The sequence below is a fragment of the Adiantum capillus-veneris genome, chromosome 10 (assembly GCF_014529385.1).
Source record: "Adiantum capillus-veneris isolate H3 chromosome 10, ASM1452938v2, whole genome shotgun sequence".
NCBI classification, from domain to species: Eukaryota; Viridiplantae; Streptophyta; class Polypodiopsida; order Polypodiales; family Pteridaceae; genus Adiantum; species Adiantum capillus-veneris.
The window spans coordinates 46,245,606-46,266,290 of NC_140940.1; the positions used below are offsets into that span (position 1 = coordinate 46,245,606).

At 44.6% G+C, this 20,685-nt stretch overlaps 1 protein-coding gene across 1 annotated transcript; it reads right to left on the minus strand.

Moving 5' to 3' along the window:
- Positions 1-668: 668 nt before the first annotated feature.
- On the minus strand, positions 669-20,341 carry LOC147448785 (putative LRR receptor-like serine/threonine-protein kinase At5g48740). The gene is made up of 6 exons (XM_086522453.1): positions 19,993-20,341; positions 19,829-19,897; positions 19,549-19,738; positions 19,349-19,478; positions 1,580-1,930; positions 669-1,499 (listed from the first exon to the last, which is right to left on the minus strand). Exons 1-5 carry the CDS (start codon positions 20,093-20,095, stop codon positions 1,595-1,597), a joined length of 828 nt encoding a protein of 275 aa, XP_086378579.1. The 5' UTR covers positions 20,096-20,341; the 3' UTR covers positions 669-1,499; positions 1,580-1,594.
- Between the last annotated feature and the right edge of the window lie 344 nt (positions 20,342-20,685).

Here is a 20,685-nt window from a genome sequence, read left to right on the forward strand (position 1 = left end):
AATTCATAGAATTCACCACCCTTCTCTTCAATATATGTAAAACCTACATGCATCCATCACTTGTGGTACAAATCTCATGGCAACTTTGTGCCCAATCCAAGCATGAAAGACTAAAGAAAAGACCGCTCAAACGTTCATGAGTAAAACGGTTTCTCTGAGAGAAAAGTTAGGTTGCTTTCATTGAATAAATAGAGAAGAAATTTATTACTCTCTTGAGCATGCACAATCATTTTTGCTTTTGGTGAGTCAACAGCAACAATAGTGCTCGAACACTCATCCTTGAAGACATTTCTGAAGTACCTTACAACGAAGAAACAATGGTGTTTGTGGAGCTCTCAACATAACTTCTTCGTTTGGAAATTTGAAAAGTTCCATCATCTTACTTGACTAGGACCATTTCTCACCAGTTGATTGATCTAATGATTCTATTAGGAATGAAACCTAATAATGTTCATAGTCCTCTATTGTCATGGTATATACACTCCTTCCTTAAAAGGATAATGAGGAACTTTTTTATGTTCTTTATGGTGGCCAAGGGAGAGGTACCATTGGCAAGAATTTTCATTTTTCACTAGTGAAACTTCCAACTTCTTTTACTAGATTGCAAACAATTTTGGAAGACACCATAAAAAATTTCAACACTGTAAAAACTAGCAAATCCATGAAATTCACACACAATATCTAGGAAAATTGATGAATCCATTTATACCATATGAAATGTATAGAACAAAGTTTTGTGCGTACTGATTGTATCGTGCATGGATACATCCAAAAAAACTCCACAGCAAAATCATACAAAATGCTTTTGGCGATCATAGTTTGATACAAAAATAGACGACCACAATTTCACATGGTTTTGCCAATATGACATGTTTTGTCTGTGTTCTTTCTATTTGTTGGCTATACACATGTACATGGGAAGCAATCCTTTTGCATCACATCAATATCATCATTAGCTATGCAAAAATGTCTTTGTTTGAATGGTATTGAAATGTGCAATATCATAAAGGAGGTTTGTATAATTCCCACTTCATTTTCCTGATTGTCAATGAAGATAATCCTTAAATATCAAGTCAAGACCAATATTGATGATAACAAACAAGAATGTGTTTGTAATCTTTAAGGCACAAAAAACCCCAAAAGGAGGAAAAAAAGGGAAAGTTTTACAATTATGAATGCAAGTAAATGCCAAAATAGCCAAAAAAGAAGTGTAGCATATGATCAATTAAAAAAGAAAAAAGGAAAGCTTTACATGTATGAATAGAACTTAAAGCCAAAATAGCGAGAATATGTAGCATATAATACGATTAAAAAAAGGAAAAAGAAAGTTCTACATTTATGAATACAACTAAAAGCCAAAATAGCCAAAAAGAAAAGGTGTAAGATACGGTACAATAAAAGCAGGAACACATCCCACTCTCAATCCAATCCAGATGAGGAATTAGAAGACTTGAAGCTTGTCGATATAATAAGCCCCTGCAAGGAGGCTACTCATCAACCTACATAGAAACCAATAGCTTAGGTTTCTTCTAAATACATGTCCCATGGCAGCCAAAAAAAGTTGCAAAACCAAACTAACCTCAGCACCAAGATCCTAAACAGTTTTCTGTACAGCATAAAGAAGAGGGTCCTCCACCTTCTGGCCACCAACAATAGGGATGACTGTCTCCGCAATTGGCCAAATCTCAACGACAACATCTGTCGCCAGTAGAGACTCTGCTTGCTGTGGCAACTCCAGCTTCATCTCCAGTTTTAACACTGCCTCCAAAACTTCAAGGACCTCCTTAAAAGAAGGCCTTTCAATGCTTTTGGATGCAACACAATGCAAAGCAAGGTTTGCAACAGTCTGCACTGAATCTTTATCAATGTCCTTTCCCAACTTGCTATCAAGAATATTCAATGTTACGTTGGTTATGATCTGAGGCCTTGCCTGCAAGACACCTCTCTCTCTCTCTCTCTCTCTCTCTCTCTCTCTCTCTCTCTCTCTCTCTCTCTCTCTCTCTCTCTCTCTCTCTCTCTCTCTCTCGCTGTGTGTGTGTGTGTGTGTGTGTGTGTGTGTGTGTGTGTTGAGCAAAAAGTGGGGCACGCCAAGATATACAAGAGATATGGGAAAACCCCTGAAAGATATACAATAAAATCATGGCGAAAAATCCCAAACAACCACAGGATACATCAATGGATAAAGACACTCTAATCTGATAATGAAGCTCTCTGGCTGTGATAAGCCTAACAGATCTGCCAAAAGCTCTATCTGCTTCAATGTCCAAGCTATCAAACTGATATAAAGTATCCGCTGTAAAAAGCCTCCTGTAGCAGCTCACAAAAGCCCAGGGATTATAAAACACCTGGGCTATGTCTTTCGCATCCACTATCGCATATCTTGATGTGGTACCCCAAAAAAAGATGGAGATCTATGGCACAACCATACTGTAACAGAGGCAAGAGGAACCCAACCCTCGTCCACCACAAAAGCCAAGGGAAGGCACCAAGATACAAGAGGTGGAAAGCTCTCTTTACACTGTGTCATCAAAATAGCAAGAGGAAGCTTGTCTCTTTCATAACTATCCATAGGGAGGTGACAGGTAGTATGCAAGAAGAGTGGACCTAAAGAGGTGGTGGAATCCCAGGAGGCACCTCAGACTGCCTCTATATCTCGCACCTCCTTTATTCTTCCTCTCTTCTTTCCGATCTCTCTACCTCTGATCTAACTCTGCCAGAAGTACCTGCCATAGAAGACTACATTGGAAAAATGCAGGGAAAATTAGGACATAATAGGGCACCCACCAGAAGGGCCACCAATGGCCGCCATACCAAATATTTACCATCCCCCCCACATGCCTTGAATCTGGAAAAACCTCACAAGACCAGGCATAGCCACAAAGAAGCCATCACTCACAAGATCTAGATTCTCGACGAAGAAACCCTACAGATGACCTCAAAAACTCTTAACAAAGACATGAATATCAGGACCTCTGCCGGTGATGCAAACACATGGATATCACGACCTCTACCAACGACAAAACCTGTTAAAAACTGAGGAGACTTCTATCCTACTCTCCCCCAATAGTGCCTACTATAAGAGGCACCTACGCCTGAATCTCCAACGAGTCAAAAGGCCTTTGACCTGACCTATCTTGGACACCTCAGATTGATCTAGCCTGCCTCCGATTGCTAATCCTCATGCATTATCTGTTTGTCCAACTGCTCTAAAACATCCTCTTGATCTTGATCTGGTAACCTCTCCTTGGGAGGTCTATCTAGCAACTGCTCTCCCTCATTCAACCTCTGTCTCACTATCCATTTGTAAACAAGGATAGTCTGCTCCCTTCACCACGCTGCAGAGACGAGAAATAGAACCCTCACTGGCAAGCGCGCACCCGCCGAGAGAGAGAGAGAGAGCGATTTGGTGCAGGTCGCCGAGCGCTTTGTGTGTGTGTTGGGGATCCTTCACGCACCCATGGCCTCCAAAGGTGCTTCGACCTTCTTCTCCGTCCCTTGCATGCATGCAAAAAAGAACACACAATCTAATTGAAGCTCTAATACCAGTTAGAGGATTAGAGACACGGAACCATAATGTTGCGTAGCATGTAATGGTTACATCCAGGTCGACCGCTTTCCAACCGTTGAGTCGGAAAAGCAAGGTTCCAGGGGGGGAACGCCCGGCCATAGTGCACAAGCGGATGGAGCAATGCGGATAGGCAGGCCACACTATAAGTAAGCGTCCGGGGATGAGAAGCTCTCAATCTCTCATGACTGGGTGGTTAGCTTATGGACTAGACTCTCTTGGGTAGATTGCCGGAAGCGGCATTATAGGTATTTTACATTGGTATCAGCCAAAGGATTTATCTGAGGGGATCAAATATACACAGATCTATGATGACATCAAGCATCGTGGTACGCGAGATGGGGCAAGTAGGGCTGGGAAAAAAGAGAAAAAAGAGTTAGGATTTAAAAGAAAGGGGTTCCATACTCTCTGTTGTATGCCTTGAGCTTCCTTCATCTTCTCCAAGATGTCTGTGTTTTTCTAAAGCAAGTATATCACTGCTGGTCAGAGCGCTCGCTGCTGCTATTCACCCTCCCCGTCCCCCCTGCTTGCCATCGCCCTCCCCCCCTTCCTGTTCACTGCCCACCTCCCTGCCCGCTGTCTGCCCACCTGCCTGCCCTGCCCCTGCCCGCCTGCCCACTGCCCCTAGTCCACCTCCTCGCCCACTCCCAATCCTGCTTGACTGGTCTCGACAGCACTTTCGACATGCTCGGTCCAGCAGAAGGTCTTCGTTCGCCGACGCCTCTTCGCCCTTTTTTCACAACAGTAGACACAGATGGAGGCTCAAGCTCCGCCACAGATGGACTCCGATGAAGTCCCCTCGCCCGACCCCCCTGAGCCCACCATTCGACTTGCTCTCACACCGACAGAGCAAGCGAGCCTAGCCGCAGAGGTGGAACGCCTTCAGGCGACTTCTGTCAGCTGCAAGATTCTCGGCACCAGAGTTGCGTGATCTTCTCCAGGCCCGCCTTCTCGCAGAGGTGGGCAAGATCTTGGATGTTCAGTTCCTCGGACGCGGCTACTATCAGATAGAGTTCGAGACTTTCGAGATGGCGTCCAAGGTCATCACGATGAGCCCCTTGGCCATCCGAGCAGTTCGAGCCCACTTTCGACAGTGAAGGCATGGGTTTGATCCAGCTACAGATGTTCTGGTAGAGGAGGCAGACCTTCCCATCTCTGTCTACTTTCCTGATTTGAGGAGGGAGTACCTGCCACTCTTGTCCAGGATAGGCTCAGAGATTGGGACTATCGTGGAGACCTCGCACGGCAGCCTATGTAGCTACCAAGGCGGCCGGCATCCCCTCAGTACGTGTTCTGGTTCGGGACACCCACACTCTCCCGAAGGTCGTCCTACTTCCTCGGGTGAGTGAGGGTTGGTTCCGACAAAGCGTGGAGTATTCGGGCCTCCCGAATCAGTGTTTCATTTATCGACAGATGGGCCATCTTGCGAAGGCTTGTCCTCGGAGGAGACCCCGACCTACACCACAGGCCCAGCCCCAACCTTCAAGGGCTAGCCAGCAGCAGCAGACAGAGTCACAGAGTACGCAGGCATGGCCACCCTCCGAGCCTGGGGCTCAAGCGGAGGGTTGGCAGCAGGTTCGTGGTTGACGTCGACAGGGGCCACCGCGCCAACCTGGCACTCAAAGTGGTCCCCATGCTCATGCCCAGCAACAGTGGTTTCCCACAAGGAATCGATTCGACCCTCTTCAGCAGGACGAGATCCCTGCTCCAGTCTCCACCTCAGGCTCACCCTCGACAGCCCCTCCTCCCCTCGAGTTCCCCTCTTCTACCCCTCCCCCTCCAGCTTCTCCCTCAGCCTCTCCATCTCGCCCTCCTCCCTCTGCCGCTCCCCCTCGCCCCCTTCTCCCTCAAGCCCCCTTACTCCCACATGTCCTCCCGCTCCATCCCCGCAGCCGTCCCAGGGAGCAGAACCTTCCTCGGTTGCTAGGAGATCTCTTGGCAGCGCTTTTGCCACGAGTCGCTTGGCAAGAGAGGGACAGCCTTTCTTGCGACCCCCTCTTCTAGTGCAGACGTCCCCCTTTGCAGCAGTTCCTCGTGGTCTGACGAGCTTCGACATTCGTCGTCGTTGGGATTTCTTTGCCTACGACTCGGACGGTTTCTCAACGGCCCCTCACCAGACCTTGAGGCAGCTTGCTTCAGAGTGCATGTATTGTTCCTTGCAACTAGGGGGTAACGCTGTGAGTCTGCTCCGATCCTGGGAGCAGCTGCGGAGAGGCCTGGAGCAGCATCAGCCTACTTGCACGGAGGAGCGCCTGAGACAGCCCCTTGTCTAGAACCCTATGGTTAGCACTCAGAGAGGCCGCTTAGTTGGTAGTAGGCCTCATGTTTCCTAGGGTCCCATGGCAGAGGGTCCAACACGCACTTTAGGTGACTGGCTACAGTTCTCAGGCTTGTCAAAGGAGCTTCAGGACATCCAGCAACAGGGCATGAGAGGGGTGCAGAGCATGTGTCAAGACATCTCAGAGGCAGTACCTGCTGAGTGGCTCACACCTCTCGAGTCAGCAGCGCCCAGATGGATGGGGACCTTCATGCGACTGGAGGTTCTCATCTCAGTTCGGGCTTGCTCAGAGACTCTACCCTCCCTATTTTTCGAGCTATAGGGTGAGGGACGCTTACACCGAGTTTCACTAGAGGCCCCACAGGTGACAGAGTGCTTTTTTCAAAGAATCCGAGCTATGGGCATCTGCGGGAGGACTTGTGTCATAGATCCTGACCAGCAGCTCTTGAGACTGGCCACTGGAGGCTGTGGGCTTGGAAGAGTTGTCCATTGGCACGAGTGCAGTGGGATCCTGGAGAGTGGTTTTAAAGGGACCCTTTCTCCTCATCAGACCATCCAGGTGTCCCTTTCTTTCAGTACATTGTTCGACTGGGACATCACATACTGGCAGCACGGAGAGATGCTCGTCCTGCTGCAGCACCTCATTGGCAGGAGGAGGGTCTCATAGCTGAGTTCTCGTCAGCTTTTTGGGAGAGGTTGTGGGACTCCAAACAGCCGAGGCGAGTCACTTTGTTCCAATGGCTGGTTGCACATCGAGCTACAACAGTTGGGAGCTGGCTAGTACATAGTGGTCTCTCGGAAGCATGCACAGCTTGTGACCATCTTGTGGAGAGTCAACGTCACTGTCGTTGGGACTGTCCTTTGGTACAGCAGGTTTGGCTTCGTGTTCTTCGGCTGATGCCAGCTCTTTCCACAGCTCGGCAGTACACTTGGGGGGCAGCTGCTTGGTCCACTCTCACGGGCCCGGCACTTCAGTTTGAGCTATCCTCCACCAGCAAATGATAGTGATGCAGGGGGGTCGACCTACACTCCAGCCTGCTCCAGAACTTACTCCACAGGAGTGGTGCAGTGAGAGAGCGGAGTGTTGGGAGTTCATCTGCGGCCTGACACTCTGATTCATCTAGCGGGCCCGCTGCTTCCGCATCTTCGAGGCTCACCCTATACCACCAGCAGAGACAGTTCGGTATCTTTGGATAGAGCTGATTCATACTCTCAAAGGACAGTTTGAGAGACTCCAGGGCAGCTCCGACTGCATGCGGGAGCATAGAGAGGCTTTTCTTCGACTCTGGCGCCCTTGGCCTTTCTTCACCATGGTCCAGGGTGTGCTCAGATGGCACTACCGTCCACCTATGTGGCTTTTCCCTCCTCCCATCTCTTGATTTAGCCTCATTGTACATATGTGGGGTTTTTTTTCATTGGGAGAGTCTCCCCCTCATGATTGTTGTAGCCCTCTCTAGTAGAGGTGGTTGTAGCCCTATGGACAGTTTCATTACCTAATAGAAGGATCTTTTTCTCGGGGGGGAGAAAAAAGAAAGGGGTTTCTGTAATAAACTTGGACACTCCAAGTCAAGAATCTATCGCGACAACACCAAATAACCACTTCAAAACAGTTCACAATTCACAATTTATTTAACACTGGCCCGGCAGAGTTCCGTGCCTAGAGATATTGGCCCCAAAGACTGGCGCCCCTTTCGGTATTTCTTTTTGTATTAATCTGTGTTCAAAGTACAAGAGTGCGGGCAGGCGTTCACACTCAAACTCTGTGTCCAGACGCTCTGAGTTGTGAGAGGCCTGCTCACATATTTAAAGATTACAAGGGATGCCAAAATCAGAGCCCCAAAAGTTGAAAATCAAAAGCCCAAAGGCTTCCTGCTTTCCACAAGCTCTCTCTTAAGCCAATAGAAAAATAAAGCAAAAGATTTTTCTCTCTCTCTCTCTTGCTTAATAAACTAAAGCAAAGAGGCTTTCTCTCTCCCCCATCCTTTGCGTAGAAAAACAGCCAAAAAGCAACAAACTACCACAGCTTTTGTGCCTCCACAAATTGCGCCGCCAAACGCGGGGGTCCGTACAGCTGCCATGTGTCAGCCCTGCCACGTCAGCAATTAGGGTTAGGGTTTCTTGCAGCACTGGACAGCCATGTCACAATTTGTGACATATTCTCCTCTTGAAAGCATTGTAATCGCCCTCGATTACGCCTGCAAAATAGACAGAGGCCATAAACCGTCTTAGAAGACACTGATGTTGAGTTAAAGGCCTAAATAACCCCTTTTTGTACATTTTTATACTTTGTCCAGGTTCATATTGAACCTGAACACATTTTTTAAAGGTTACTTATAATAAAAGTAGGAAAACCCAAAACTCACTTATTGAGTTTTCCCCAAAAACGTGAGCTCTCTCTCTCTCCCTCTTCGTTCTGCTAGCGCTTCCCTTCTGCAGCACAATGCCTCCGCTTCAAGCCTCAAGGCCTGCACATCTTCGCGTGCTCTATCACTGGCACACACCGCCGCGCGCTCATCAACTGGTATCAGAGCCCAATTAGGGTTTGCTCCCAAACCTGCAAACGCTGATTTTCAGCCAAGGAGGTCAACTTTCACGCGAGATTTTGCAATTTCATCGCCAAAGGACTCGTCCCCGGACACTAGAGAGCTCCCGACAAGTCAAATTGACCTAAATCAGGCTGAAATTAGGTCAAAACCAGCAAATTACAGGTTATGACAGCAAAATACAGGTTTTGCAAATGATGTATTAAGGTGTGGGAACACTTTTGCTAAGTCCCCGCTACTCGAAAACACTAAAATTACCGAAAAACAGATCCTAAAACAAGCAGATTTACGTAGGTTTTGCAAGTGTTTTTTATGATGCGACTACATTGGGGGAAGTGCAAATTGAAGCAATCTACGCACGTTTGACAAAGTTTAGCTATGTATGACCATTTGTGGCTCAATTTCATACAATTTGATGCTACAAATTGGGGCTTTTGCTCTTACATGCTTCTAAAGGCTGTGCATTAGCCTTATGTATGTTCTGTGAGGTTAAAAACAACTAAAATTGTTGTTTTTGAGCACAAATTCGCTCGTTGAAATTTCCTGCGCATAAATTTCAAAGATTGTTTTTTGTGTCTAAATCGACCTATTTTGCCCCAAATTGCTCATGTGACCATTTGGAGCTGTAGTGCACACCTCAGTGAGGCTATACTCCGGTTTTTGTGCATTTTGCCCAAAAATTCAGTGTATTAGCCCTCTTATTCGTGCAACTATGGCCTCATCTTCTTCGGATGTGAAGAATCTCTTCGAGATTAGGAGGTTCGATGGAACAAGTTTCGATCTTTGGAAAGACAGGATCCAGGGAATCCTATTTCTTAAGGATTGTGAAGGGGCACTTGAACAGGTAAAGCCACAGAATATGACAGATGAAGCATGGGTTAGCCTGAACAGGAAGGCTGTTACATACATTAAAATGGCCATGACCGATGAGACAGTCATTTATGTGAAAGGTCACACAAGTGCTTTTGATGTGTGGGAGAAGTTAAAGGGAATGTATGAGAATACAACGCCTGTCAACCAAGTGCATTTGATGCGAAAACTTGTTGGCATGCAACTAGATGAGTCCAAGAGCGCTGCAGAGCACTTGTCGTTGTTCGCAGGTACATTGTCGCAGTTACAAGATTCAGGCTTGCCCCGTTTTTATGACAAGCTGAAAGCTATCTTCTTGCTTATGACCTTACCTGAGTCATGGGAAACATTGGTGGTTTCATTGTCCAATAACCCCAATTTGACCTTTGATGGTGTTAGGGGTTCTATCTTGAATAAGGAAATCAGGAGGAAAGCAAGTGGAGAGGGAGGCAGCTCGACCAACATGGTTAGAGGCACGACAGAAAAGAAGAATGCCTATGCACAAAGGAGTAAGAGTAAGAGTAAGGAAAGGGGAAATGGCAGCAAAGGCAAGGATGATGTGACTTGCTATCGGTGTGGCAGGAAAGGTCACAAGAAACCCGATTGGAGGTACTACAAAGCCGAGTTAGAACGGAAAAAGAACGGCGGAGACAAAAAGAAAGAGAAGAAGGAAGTCAAGACAGATGCACAGGATAGCTCAAAGGACAAAGAGAAGGCCTATGTGGCTTCTAGTGTTGTGATTGAGGAGCTGTCAGATGTAGAGGACATCTTGTGTGCCACTTTGTCAGATGATGATGCTTATGACATTGATGCCTCTCTTAATGTTCATTCACAGGACATGCAGATCACCAAGAGTGATCTTATTGATGCTTTGTTGACTGTCAATGATGCATTATCCCAGACTTGGATTGTTGATTCCGGTGCTTCATTTCATGTGACTCCTAAATGTCAATATGGCAAGCAAGTAAAGCGTTCTTATTACTCTGGTGTCTCTCGTAAATCTTGTGTGCTTGATCTTGTACATTCTGATGTATGTAGCATGCCTACTAAGTCTATGGGAGGTGCATGCTATTTTGTCTCCTTTGTTGATGATCACTCTAGAAAAATTTGGGCTTATTTGCTTAAATCTAAGGATGAAGCCTTTGCTGCATTTAAGAGATTTCATGCATTTGTGACCACCCAAACAGGTAGAAAGCTAAAATGCTTGCGTACGGACAATGGGGGGGGAGTTCACAAGTGCTGAATTTAACAAATTTTGTGAAAATTTGGGCATTAAGAGGGAGCTTACTGTGCCATACATCCCCTCTTCTAATGGTGTGGCTGAAAGATTCAATAGGACACTTTGTGAGAGGGTGAGATGCATGTTGTCCACAGCTAATGTCTCTCATGGATTTTGGAGAGAAGCTTTGAAAACTGCAATGCATATATGCAATCGATTCCCTCACATGTCTTTGAAAGGTGACATCCCTGAAGAGGTTTGGTCTGGCAAGCCTGCTTCATATGATCACTTACGCATTTTTGGTTGCGAGGCTTTTGTGCATGTCAGACCCGAGTTGAGGAGTAAACTAGATGCCAAATCTATTAAAGGCCTTTTCATGGGATATGGTGAAGAAGGTAAAATGGGTTACAGGATTTGGTTACCTCAGCTCAAAAGGGTTGTATGCAGCCGGGATGTTGTTTTTAATGAGGCAAGGCTGCTTCAAAACAATTGTGCCTCAAAGCATGACCATAAAAGGGTCAAATTTCAGCATGACCAGCCACCTGTTAGCCCTATTTTTGACCCTCAGGATGCACCACATATGGCTGAAAATATAGATGATCCAGTGGTGTTTGAGCCAAATGATGTTGGACACCAAATTGAGGCTCCTGAAGGGCATTTGCAGCCACTAAACAATGCTGAAAATGATGTACAGCAGCTGTAACAAACTGCTGACGTGTCAAAGCCTAAAGAATGGAGCCAACTTACAGATGATGTGGCTGCCCGAGAGCAAAAACCCGAAACCTTAATTTCTGCCAGAAACCCTAATTGCTGAAACCCTAATTCTGGAAACCCTAAACCTAAAACCTGCAAACCCTAATTTTGGAAACCCTAACCCTAAAACCTGCAAACCCTAATTCTAGAAACCCTAAGAAGAACAAGCAATAGAAAAAGAAGTCCTACCAACTTATAGGGACCCCGTCCGATGGGGCCCCAAGTGACATAAAGGCATTAAAAATAAAGCAGAACACACTCAAAAGACTTTGCACATCAAAATATGATGATGTGGCACTTGTACGAACATCTCGGAATTCGCGGCGGATTTTTAGGGAAATCTCGAAATTTTAGGAAAGTGATTTTTTTGGGTCAGCTTTTCATATTTGATGCTTTTAGGCTTTGGGCCTTTAAATATGAACCTTGAGGGCCCTCTCTGGCACTCTTCAGCGCGCAAATTGTGGAGGAGGTGCTCCTCGGCTGTTGTACTTTGCGAATCAGCATTAATATAAAGAAATACCGAAAGGGGTGCCAAGGTTTGGGGCCAATACTCTCTGGGGTGGAATTCCGCCACTCCGTGTCGCGTGTCGTCTCTCTCTTTCAGTTCAGTTGTTATTGAAGTGCTGAAAGTCTGTTTAGTCTGTTCTTTTCTATTGGCACGTGGTGCCCGCCGTGTGACAGCAGCCCATTGTTGATGATTTTATTATGCCACCTGATGTAGACCCATTACCGGATAATGTGGATCATTGGGTGAGGCGGTCTACTCGTCCAAGATAGACTGTGAGTAGATATGATCCCTCTTTGCATTACATTATGTTGACAAATGAGGGAGAGCCTCTTACGTAAAGAGGCAAAGACATGTGAGTCAAGCAATAAGTGGGAGCTTGCAATGCAAGAGGAAATGAAATCCTTGTATGCAAATGATACTTGGGATCTTGTGCCATTGCCTAAAGGGAGAAAGGCTCTTCCTAACAAATGGGTATACAAGATTAAGATTGTGGATGAGAAACCCAAGTTCAAGGCAAGATTGGTTGCAAAAGGATATGCATAGAAAGAAGGAATTGATTTTCAAGAAATCTTTTCTCCTGTTGTAAAGCTTACAACTTTACGTGTCCTTTTTGCTCTCGTTGCGGTGCTTGATTTGGAATTGAATCAAATGGATGTAAAGACAGCGTTTTTGCATGGTGACAATGAAAAGGACATATACATAAAACAACCTGAAGGTTTTGTAGTTCCTACACGTGAGGAACTTGTATGCAAACTGAAAAGGGCTCTGTATGGTTTGAAACAATCATCACGGCAATGGTATAAGAAGTTTGACACTTTTATGCTGTCTCAAGGCTTTAAACGCAGCCATGCAGATCATTGTTTGTATACAAAAAGGGATGAAGATGGTAGTCCCATCATACTTGTTCTCTATGTTGATGACATGCTGCTTGCCGGGAAACATAAGACTAGTCTTGATGCTCTGAAACGTAAGCTAAATTCAACATTTGCTATAAAGGATTTGGGTGATGCAGAGCATATTTTGGGCATGCGTATTAAAAGAGATAGAAAGCTGAAATTGTTGTTTTTATCTCAAGAAAGGTACATTGCAAAAGTACTTGACAGGTTTAACATGGCTGATGCTAAGCCTTGGAGTACCTTTACCTCTATACACTAAGCTTAGCAAAGCAGATTGCCCAAAGGATGAGGTGGCATTGAAAGCAATGAAGGAAATCCCTTATGCATCAGCTTGTGGTTCTCTTATGTATGCTATGGTTGCCACTCGTCCCGACATTGCTTATGCAGTGAGAGTTGTTAGTCGATACATGTCGAATCCGGGCAAAGCGCATTGGGAAGCTGTCAAATGCATTCTGAGATATTTGGAAGGTACACAATCAAAGTGTATCTGTTATGGCAAAAGTGACTTAAAGTTGCAGGGATATTGTAATGCAGACATGGCAGGTGACATGGATACCAGGAAATCTACCAGTGGATATGTATTTGCCATTGTTGGTGGTGCAATCTCTTGGTGTTCTAGGTTACAAAAAATTGTGGCATTGAGTACTACTGAGGCTGAATATATTTCAACCACAGAGGCTTCAAAAGAGGCCATTTGGTTGGGCAGACTTGCAAAAGAACTTGGCATGCCTGCTCATACACCCGTGTTGGGTTGTGATAGCCAGAGTGCTGTCTATTTAGCCAAAAATGCCATGTTTCATGCCCGTACCAAACACATAGATGTACGGTACCACTTCATACGACAGGTATTGGAGGATGGTCTAGTCAGCTTGACTAAGATCCATACACAAGATAACCCTACAGATGTTCTCACCAAGAATCTTGCTACGGCTCAACATGAGCATTGCATATAGCTGGTGGGATTTGGTCAACTTAAAGACGTCATTTATGCCTTTAAGTGGGAGGTTGTTGGGTTAAAGGCCTAAATAACCCCTTTTTGTACATTTTTATACTTTGTCCATATGAACCTGGACACATTTTTTAAAGGTCACTTATAATAAAAGTGGGAAAACCCAAAACTCACTTATTGAGTTTTCCCCAAAAAAGTGAGCTCTCTCTCTCTCCCTCTTCATTCTGCTAGCGCTTCCCTTCTGCAGCACAGTGCCTCCGCTTCAAGCCTCAAGGCCTGCACATCTTCGCGTGCTCTCACTTGCACACACCGCCGCGCGGTCATCAACTAATTGTTAGTACCTACGTACTAGAAACACACATCTAGCACGTGTACAATCGACAGTCACATCACACGATATCACAGGACATCACTCGACATCACAGGACAATTAACATTCATTCGGATCTTAGACCATGATTTATCGGCAATGCAGGTAGCAATCGCATCTCGATCCAATCGGGACCTCATAGATGCCCGATTGACTAACCCCTATTGTAACCATGTCTATTCGAGATCAATTAGACCAAAATGCTGCAGTCATTTCGTCTATCATTTCCTACACTTACAAACAAGTCAAGAACAAATCAATTTCATATTCAGGAATTCCATTTCATAAAGTCATACAGCAGCATACTGTCAACTCTCAGTATCCCTGAAGCTCAAAGAGATATCAGTGACTCTAGTATTCTAAAAATCAAGGTATCTGTTGACAAAGGAGCGGAGTAACTCCCCTCTTGTGCATCCCACTGCACCAGATCTCCGGCCAAGCTGAATTCTGGGTTCCATTTGGAATAGACTATGCTAAACCAAAAGCTTCAAGGTAAAGGTTCACAATCTGAGGAGTATCTGTTAGGTCCTCCTCCTCCATCCACTTCGCATCCAATGCAGGATAGTTCTTGAATTTAACCAAGAACCGCCTTCGTACTTTACCCTTATTCTTTGTGTCCTTATGTGCCAAAATCTGTTCAGGAACAAGGATCTCCTCGTTTTCCTCCACTTCGGGTTGCTCATCGGGCTCCCCATCATCAGACACATCACCTTTGAAAGGTTTCAAGAGACTCCTGCATTGTGAATCCTCCAAGTGTCAGGCAGTGTCGGTCGGAAGGAGACATCATTGATCTTTTCGGAGATCTGGAAAGGTCCGTAGTATCGCATACTAAGCTTTGGAAAAAGCCTCTCCTTTCCCTTCTTCTTTCTCAGGCGTGCCTTCTCAAAACGTAAGAGCACCCAATCATCCTCCTTCAATTTCAAATCACGACGATGGCGATCCACTGCCTTTTTCTGTCGTTCTTGAGATTTCTACAAAGCCTCAAGGACTTTAGCAAAAGCCGTATCTAAGTTGCGCGTGTATTCATCCACTTCAAAAATCTTATCTTTCGTGCTTAGGAAGAGTGGAACCTTCGCAGCACCTTCAACAATCTCAAATGGCACCTTCCCCGTCGAAGAGTGTATCATGTTATTGTAGGCAAATTCCACCAAAGGTAGATACTTTTCGCATTGAGTCTTTTGATCTGAGATATAAGACTTCAATAAATCTAAAACCACTGAATTGGCAATCTCAAATTGCCCGTCAATCTGCGGGCGGAAAGATGATGAGAATTGCAACCGCGTACCAATGTTCTCCCAAATTGCCTTCCAAAACAGGAAAGGCATGCGAGGCGAAGGGGCATATACCAAGGCCGGAAATCGCAACGGGATGCGACCTTTCATCGGCAAGAGGTGCAACCCTTCAACGCAAAGAGACACCACGTGATGAAGAGGCATACGCCGAGAATTGTAGCAGGTATGCCACATACACACATCGCCTTCTCTTGAGTTATTTATGTATTTAGAAAAGAGGGTTTCGAATTACCTCATACTGGTCTATGTGTATTCCATCTTTTTGCTGCTTCCATACAGCTCCGGGATAGGGTAGAGTGCAGCGGCAAGGGTGAGAGGCTCACAACCTTTGAGTACGAGGAAAAAAAATTACTCTAATACCACTATAAGGATTCTAGGTACTAATCTTTAATTAAGTACTTAAACTCATGATTAGGACTTGAGAAACTTGAACTGAACTCAAAAACAAGACTTAGAAGACTCTGTGTTGATTGATTGAATGAATGCTTGAAAACTGAGTACAATAGGCTCCTTATATAGGAGATGAAGAGACACAAATGAAAAGACACTTCTCCTGGTGAAGAGACATGACTGTAGACGTAAAGACACATCCTTTCGACAAAGAGCTGCAACCATTGGGCGAAGAGTCGCACCTGTAGAGTGAAGGGATGTGATTAGTCATCGAAGGATCGTGGCTTTTGGCGAAGAAACACGTCTTTTGGGTGAAGGGATGTGACCATCCAAGCATAGGGGTCCTCCTTGGCATGGCACTTCGTGTATCTGCAACTAGGAGTAGATGTAATACAGTAACACAGTCATAATCGTCACAGAGATCCCCGCTTTATGAGCTTGTTTTGGAGGGAAATCTGGGAGAATATTGACACACGGCGTCCTTGTTCCACCCACAGACAGATGGGCAATCAGAGATAGCAAATTCAATTGTTTTGGACTTATTGAAGTCATGCATCTCTCATTAGACGACTCAATGGGAGAAATATTTGCCCTTGGTGGAGTTTGCCTACAACAACACGATTCATATGTCGACGGGGAAGGCACCATTTGAGATTATTGAGGGTGTTAAGAAGGTTCCACCTATTCTAAGCATCAATGATAAGATTTTTGAAGCAGATTAGTCCACTCAAGATCTTGGCAATGCTTTTGCTAAGATGTGCAAGGCTCTCAAGAAGTCTCACTATGGCCCTTTCCAGATTCAAGAGAAGATCATTGATGTATCTTTCAAACTAAAGTTACCAGTGGAAGAGAGAGAGCAGATTCTCATTCCAAAACAAGTCCTAGCTCACAAGGAAAGGAAAGTAAAAGATAAGCTGACACGTCAGTATTAAGTCAAGTTCAGGAACTACCCAGCTTTGCATGCAAAGTGGATGGAGGAGGAGAACCTAGCACATACTCCTCAAATTTTAGAGCTTTACGTTAAAGCTTTTGGTTTAGCACCGACTATTCCAAGAGTTACCAATAAATCAGAAGGTTGAATCTGGTGCGGTGAGGACTATACGAGAGGGGAGTGACTCCACTCCTTTGGCACAAGTTACCTCGATGGAATAAAGTTGCTGATTTCTTTTTGAGATTTCAGAGATAGTGACATGGGAATTCCTAAAATGAACCTGTTACATGTGCTCTCTCATGTGTGTATTGTTTGAGTGCATGTTTGAAAGGCAAAATGATTGCAACATTTCTGTCTTGTTCACCTGAGGGGCGATGTGGATATGATAGTAACGCGATTTAGTCAATTTGTCAAAGACGAGCGCAGTCTGGATGTGATTGCTAAATAAGTTACAATGATCATGATTCTCATCTAAGATCTCAACGGGGATAGTGATGTGAATGTTCAATGGTTGTCATCTTCGTGCAAGTGTTGGATAAATGTGGTCTAGTAAGTCGATACTTAGAGTCAGTGTTTGTTGAACTAGTTTTTGTCCTATGTCTGTTTTGCAAGCGTAATCGAGGGCAATTATAATTCTTTCAAGAGGGGGCTATGTCACAAAGTGATGATGTGGCATGACCTAAAGGAAGGATTCCGGAGAGAGGGGTCAAAACCCTAGTGAAAGGGGCAAAAGACGTTTCATCAACTTACAGAACCTGTCTGAGAGGCCTAAATTAAAGGGCATAAATTTTATAAGCTGTACCAATTTATGGTACCCCGATCGAGGGGCCTAAAACCTTAAAAATCATCCCTATAACCAAAATCACGTGGAGGATTGATGACGTGGCAGTTGTACGGACACCCGCATTTTGCATTGACTTCTAACATGGCAGCCATACAAATTTCCACGATTTACGCTGGTGAGTTTTGGCGCTAGCTTTTGGGATAGGATACTCTTAGACTTTTCACGTAAATTACTTCTGAGAAGGTTAAGGGCCTATAAATAAATTGCTAGGGCGTCTCATTCTCAACGGATTGGCTTGGAAGCACTGCGGAGAGAAGAGGACCCTCGGACATTGTATCTTTTCAAGCATAATAACAAAGAAATACCGAGAAGGGCGGCCAATCTTTGGGATCAGTACCTTTGGGTGCGGAACTTCGTCATGCCGTGTCGTCTCTCTTCAATTCTTTCAGTTTCTCTCATGTGTGTTGCACTAGATTTTTGGCTTGGAGTGTCCAAGTCTATTACACCCACCCTTGCCCGCTCTTGCCACAATCCTACCCTCCCTGCTTTCTTTATCGCCTTGAGCCTTCCACCCTAATTCCCACATATTTGCAACTTCACCTGCCACACACACACACATTTTCTTACATACATATATACTCCCCCTACAGTTTTGAGAGAGTGAGGGGTGAGGTGGGGAGCAATCCTTGGTTTTGAAAATGATATTTGCTTATTCTCTTTTGAACTTATTCTTTTTTGAACTAGTATGGCACCGTCCTTTGTTATTTGAGATGAGCTTGAGCAAAAGATCGGTGACCATTTTGAGATTCTCTCTCAAAGAGGAGTGGTCGGCCGTCTGGTTGGGTGCACCTACGCATGGGTTAAGATTCAGGAATAGCCGTAGCCGAAGAGACAGGGGAGGATGGCAACCTACTGGGCAAAGGTACTTTTCATTGTTGTTTTCTCATCACATGAGTTTGCCTCTAAGGTCGTTAGCCGCACTCCTCTCGCTTTTGGGAACATATTGGTTTTTTTGCATCCGTGGTATGAGGATTTTTCATTAGGCATTATAATCATAGTTATTGGGATCTCTTTGAAACTCCATTTCTGTCATTTTTCCCATTGCCATTTTTGTTTCTGTTCCCCTCCCCTTGCTCCCTATAGTTTCTAGAAACTCCCTAAATCTCTAACTTTTTGCTATTTCCGTTTTTGTATGTTTATAATGCATTATGGAACATGAATAAGAGAGGCACATGGTGGCAGAATGTTGTGTTAGCTATCTAGAAAAGTAAGCTCCCTTCAAAAGAGTGTCTTCTATGGAGTTGTTTTATTGGTGTTGTGTGTTGCTAGCCGTCTTCATGCTCAAAGAATTGCAAGTTCTTGTTGTGTTCGGCGTTCGATTTCACCCAAGACTGTTCCCCATTTATTCTAGCTTGCAAACATAAAGACTCGGTCCCTTAGATTCCTATATGTCTTCACAGTCATTTTCCAGGTGGAGGTTTTTAAGAAGCATTTCTAGTTGTTTGGTGAATTCGCTTCATCTTTATCACAATATATCCCTTTCTTAACTTCATCGGATTCTGGATGTTTTGAAGAATTTAGAGATCTCGTAATCTCTGAGTGTTTCATCAAGTGGTTGCAGAAGATTGTTTTTGGATTCTTCGAGAGTCCACTGAGTTATCAATATTACTAAAATCCTTAACGAAAAAAAGTGTGTGGGGGGTTTTAAGTGTGGGTGTGAGTACTCCCCCAAACCCCAAACCCCCCCCCCCCCCCCCCTCAAAAAAAAACAAAAAATGAAAGGAGCTCGTAGACCTTACTACTGCTATGCTATACAACTACATAATGGGGGCTGAAATGTCTCTTTTGGCAAATATCCTTCTAACAAACACAAAGCTCATCAAAGAGATGATCTTAAACTAGGCCTGTTGCTGCAACTCCTGTACCAATAAGAAGATTCTCGCGAAAGACACTAACACAAATAACTTATATTCACAATATAACAGTCATGATTAGTGCAGATGATTAAAGATAACAGTTACCCATTGTGCAATGTGTACATATTCCCCACTGTTCTGCATTATAGCTTTGTTCCCTGTCAGCAGCTCTAGTAGGATAACACCAAAAGCATAGACATCACTCTTTTCTGTAAGCCTCTCTGTTTGGGCATACCTGTACCCCACAAAGGGAAAGTCAGGAAAGATTCATGATGCCTCAAAACTAGCAACAAGATTCTACTTACTCTGGATCAAGATAGCCAAAAGTGCCCTTCACCCCAGTGGTGATGTGTGTCAGGGCTGATTGGGACAAAAGTTTGGACAACCCAAAATCTGCAACCTTTGCATCTAAATTTTTATCAAGAAGGATATTGCTGCACTTCACGTCCCGGTGAATGATTGCAGGGGAGCAATCATTATGCAAGTAGCTAAAACCTGTATAAGAATCAAATGCAAACAAAAAATAAGGCTTCAACATCCACAGCATAAAGACTAAGCTTATTCTGTCAGAAAATAAATAGCAACCTTTAGCAGCACCAACAGAAATTCTCAGCCTGGTGGGCCAATTTAAAGGCTCCTGTTCACTGGGAAGACCTGCTCCAATCAAACAAAAGATTCAAGTTTTAGCTGACCTACCTCATGTGGTTTTAACCTTGTCTGAGTTTTAGCACTAAATTTTTGTTAGCAACCAGCTCTGATGGTCAACGAAAGAATAAGGGCCTCTATATGTCCATCATCTCTGATGGTCAACGAGGCAACTAGCCAATCCCTGATCTTTCCATGGAAGAACATCCAATCATCCGCTCAAGGAGGCCTTGCTGAGATAGAACATGAATCCAATTCCCTCTCTTTATTCCTTTGACTGTCGCACCTTACCCTCCACCATCTCTATTTTTCATTACCTTGGCTTTTGACCAAAGACTACCAGAGTTAAATTCACCACAAATGTCTTAAGGGTAAAGGGGTCAGTAAGGGTGCGACTAACTTGGGGAGCCTCAATCTCTCTCCTGTGAGCTCAATTTCTTGCGCTCAACAGCTCATTCTAATCGCCTTATCACAAGCTTTAAGCAGAATTAATTTGGGGTTGGTTGGGTTTGATAGCCAATAGTTACGACACCATTTTCGAAATCACGTGTATCAAAAACCGGCATGAATAAGAACACCAATGGGAGCCAAAAGAGGTAAAACGCAACCACGAGTTTTGAACCCACGCATTGGCCAATGAGAAGGCTTTACTTCGAATGAACTAGCCGTTTCAACTCTGTTTTTTTATGCTTCTATTGGTCCCCATACACATTAAAATTAGGAGTTCATGTGTCTTTTCTCTGGAGGCCGTACCACAACTAGCCCCTCTACCCTATATAGATAGAAATTGTTGATTC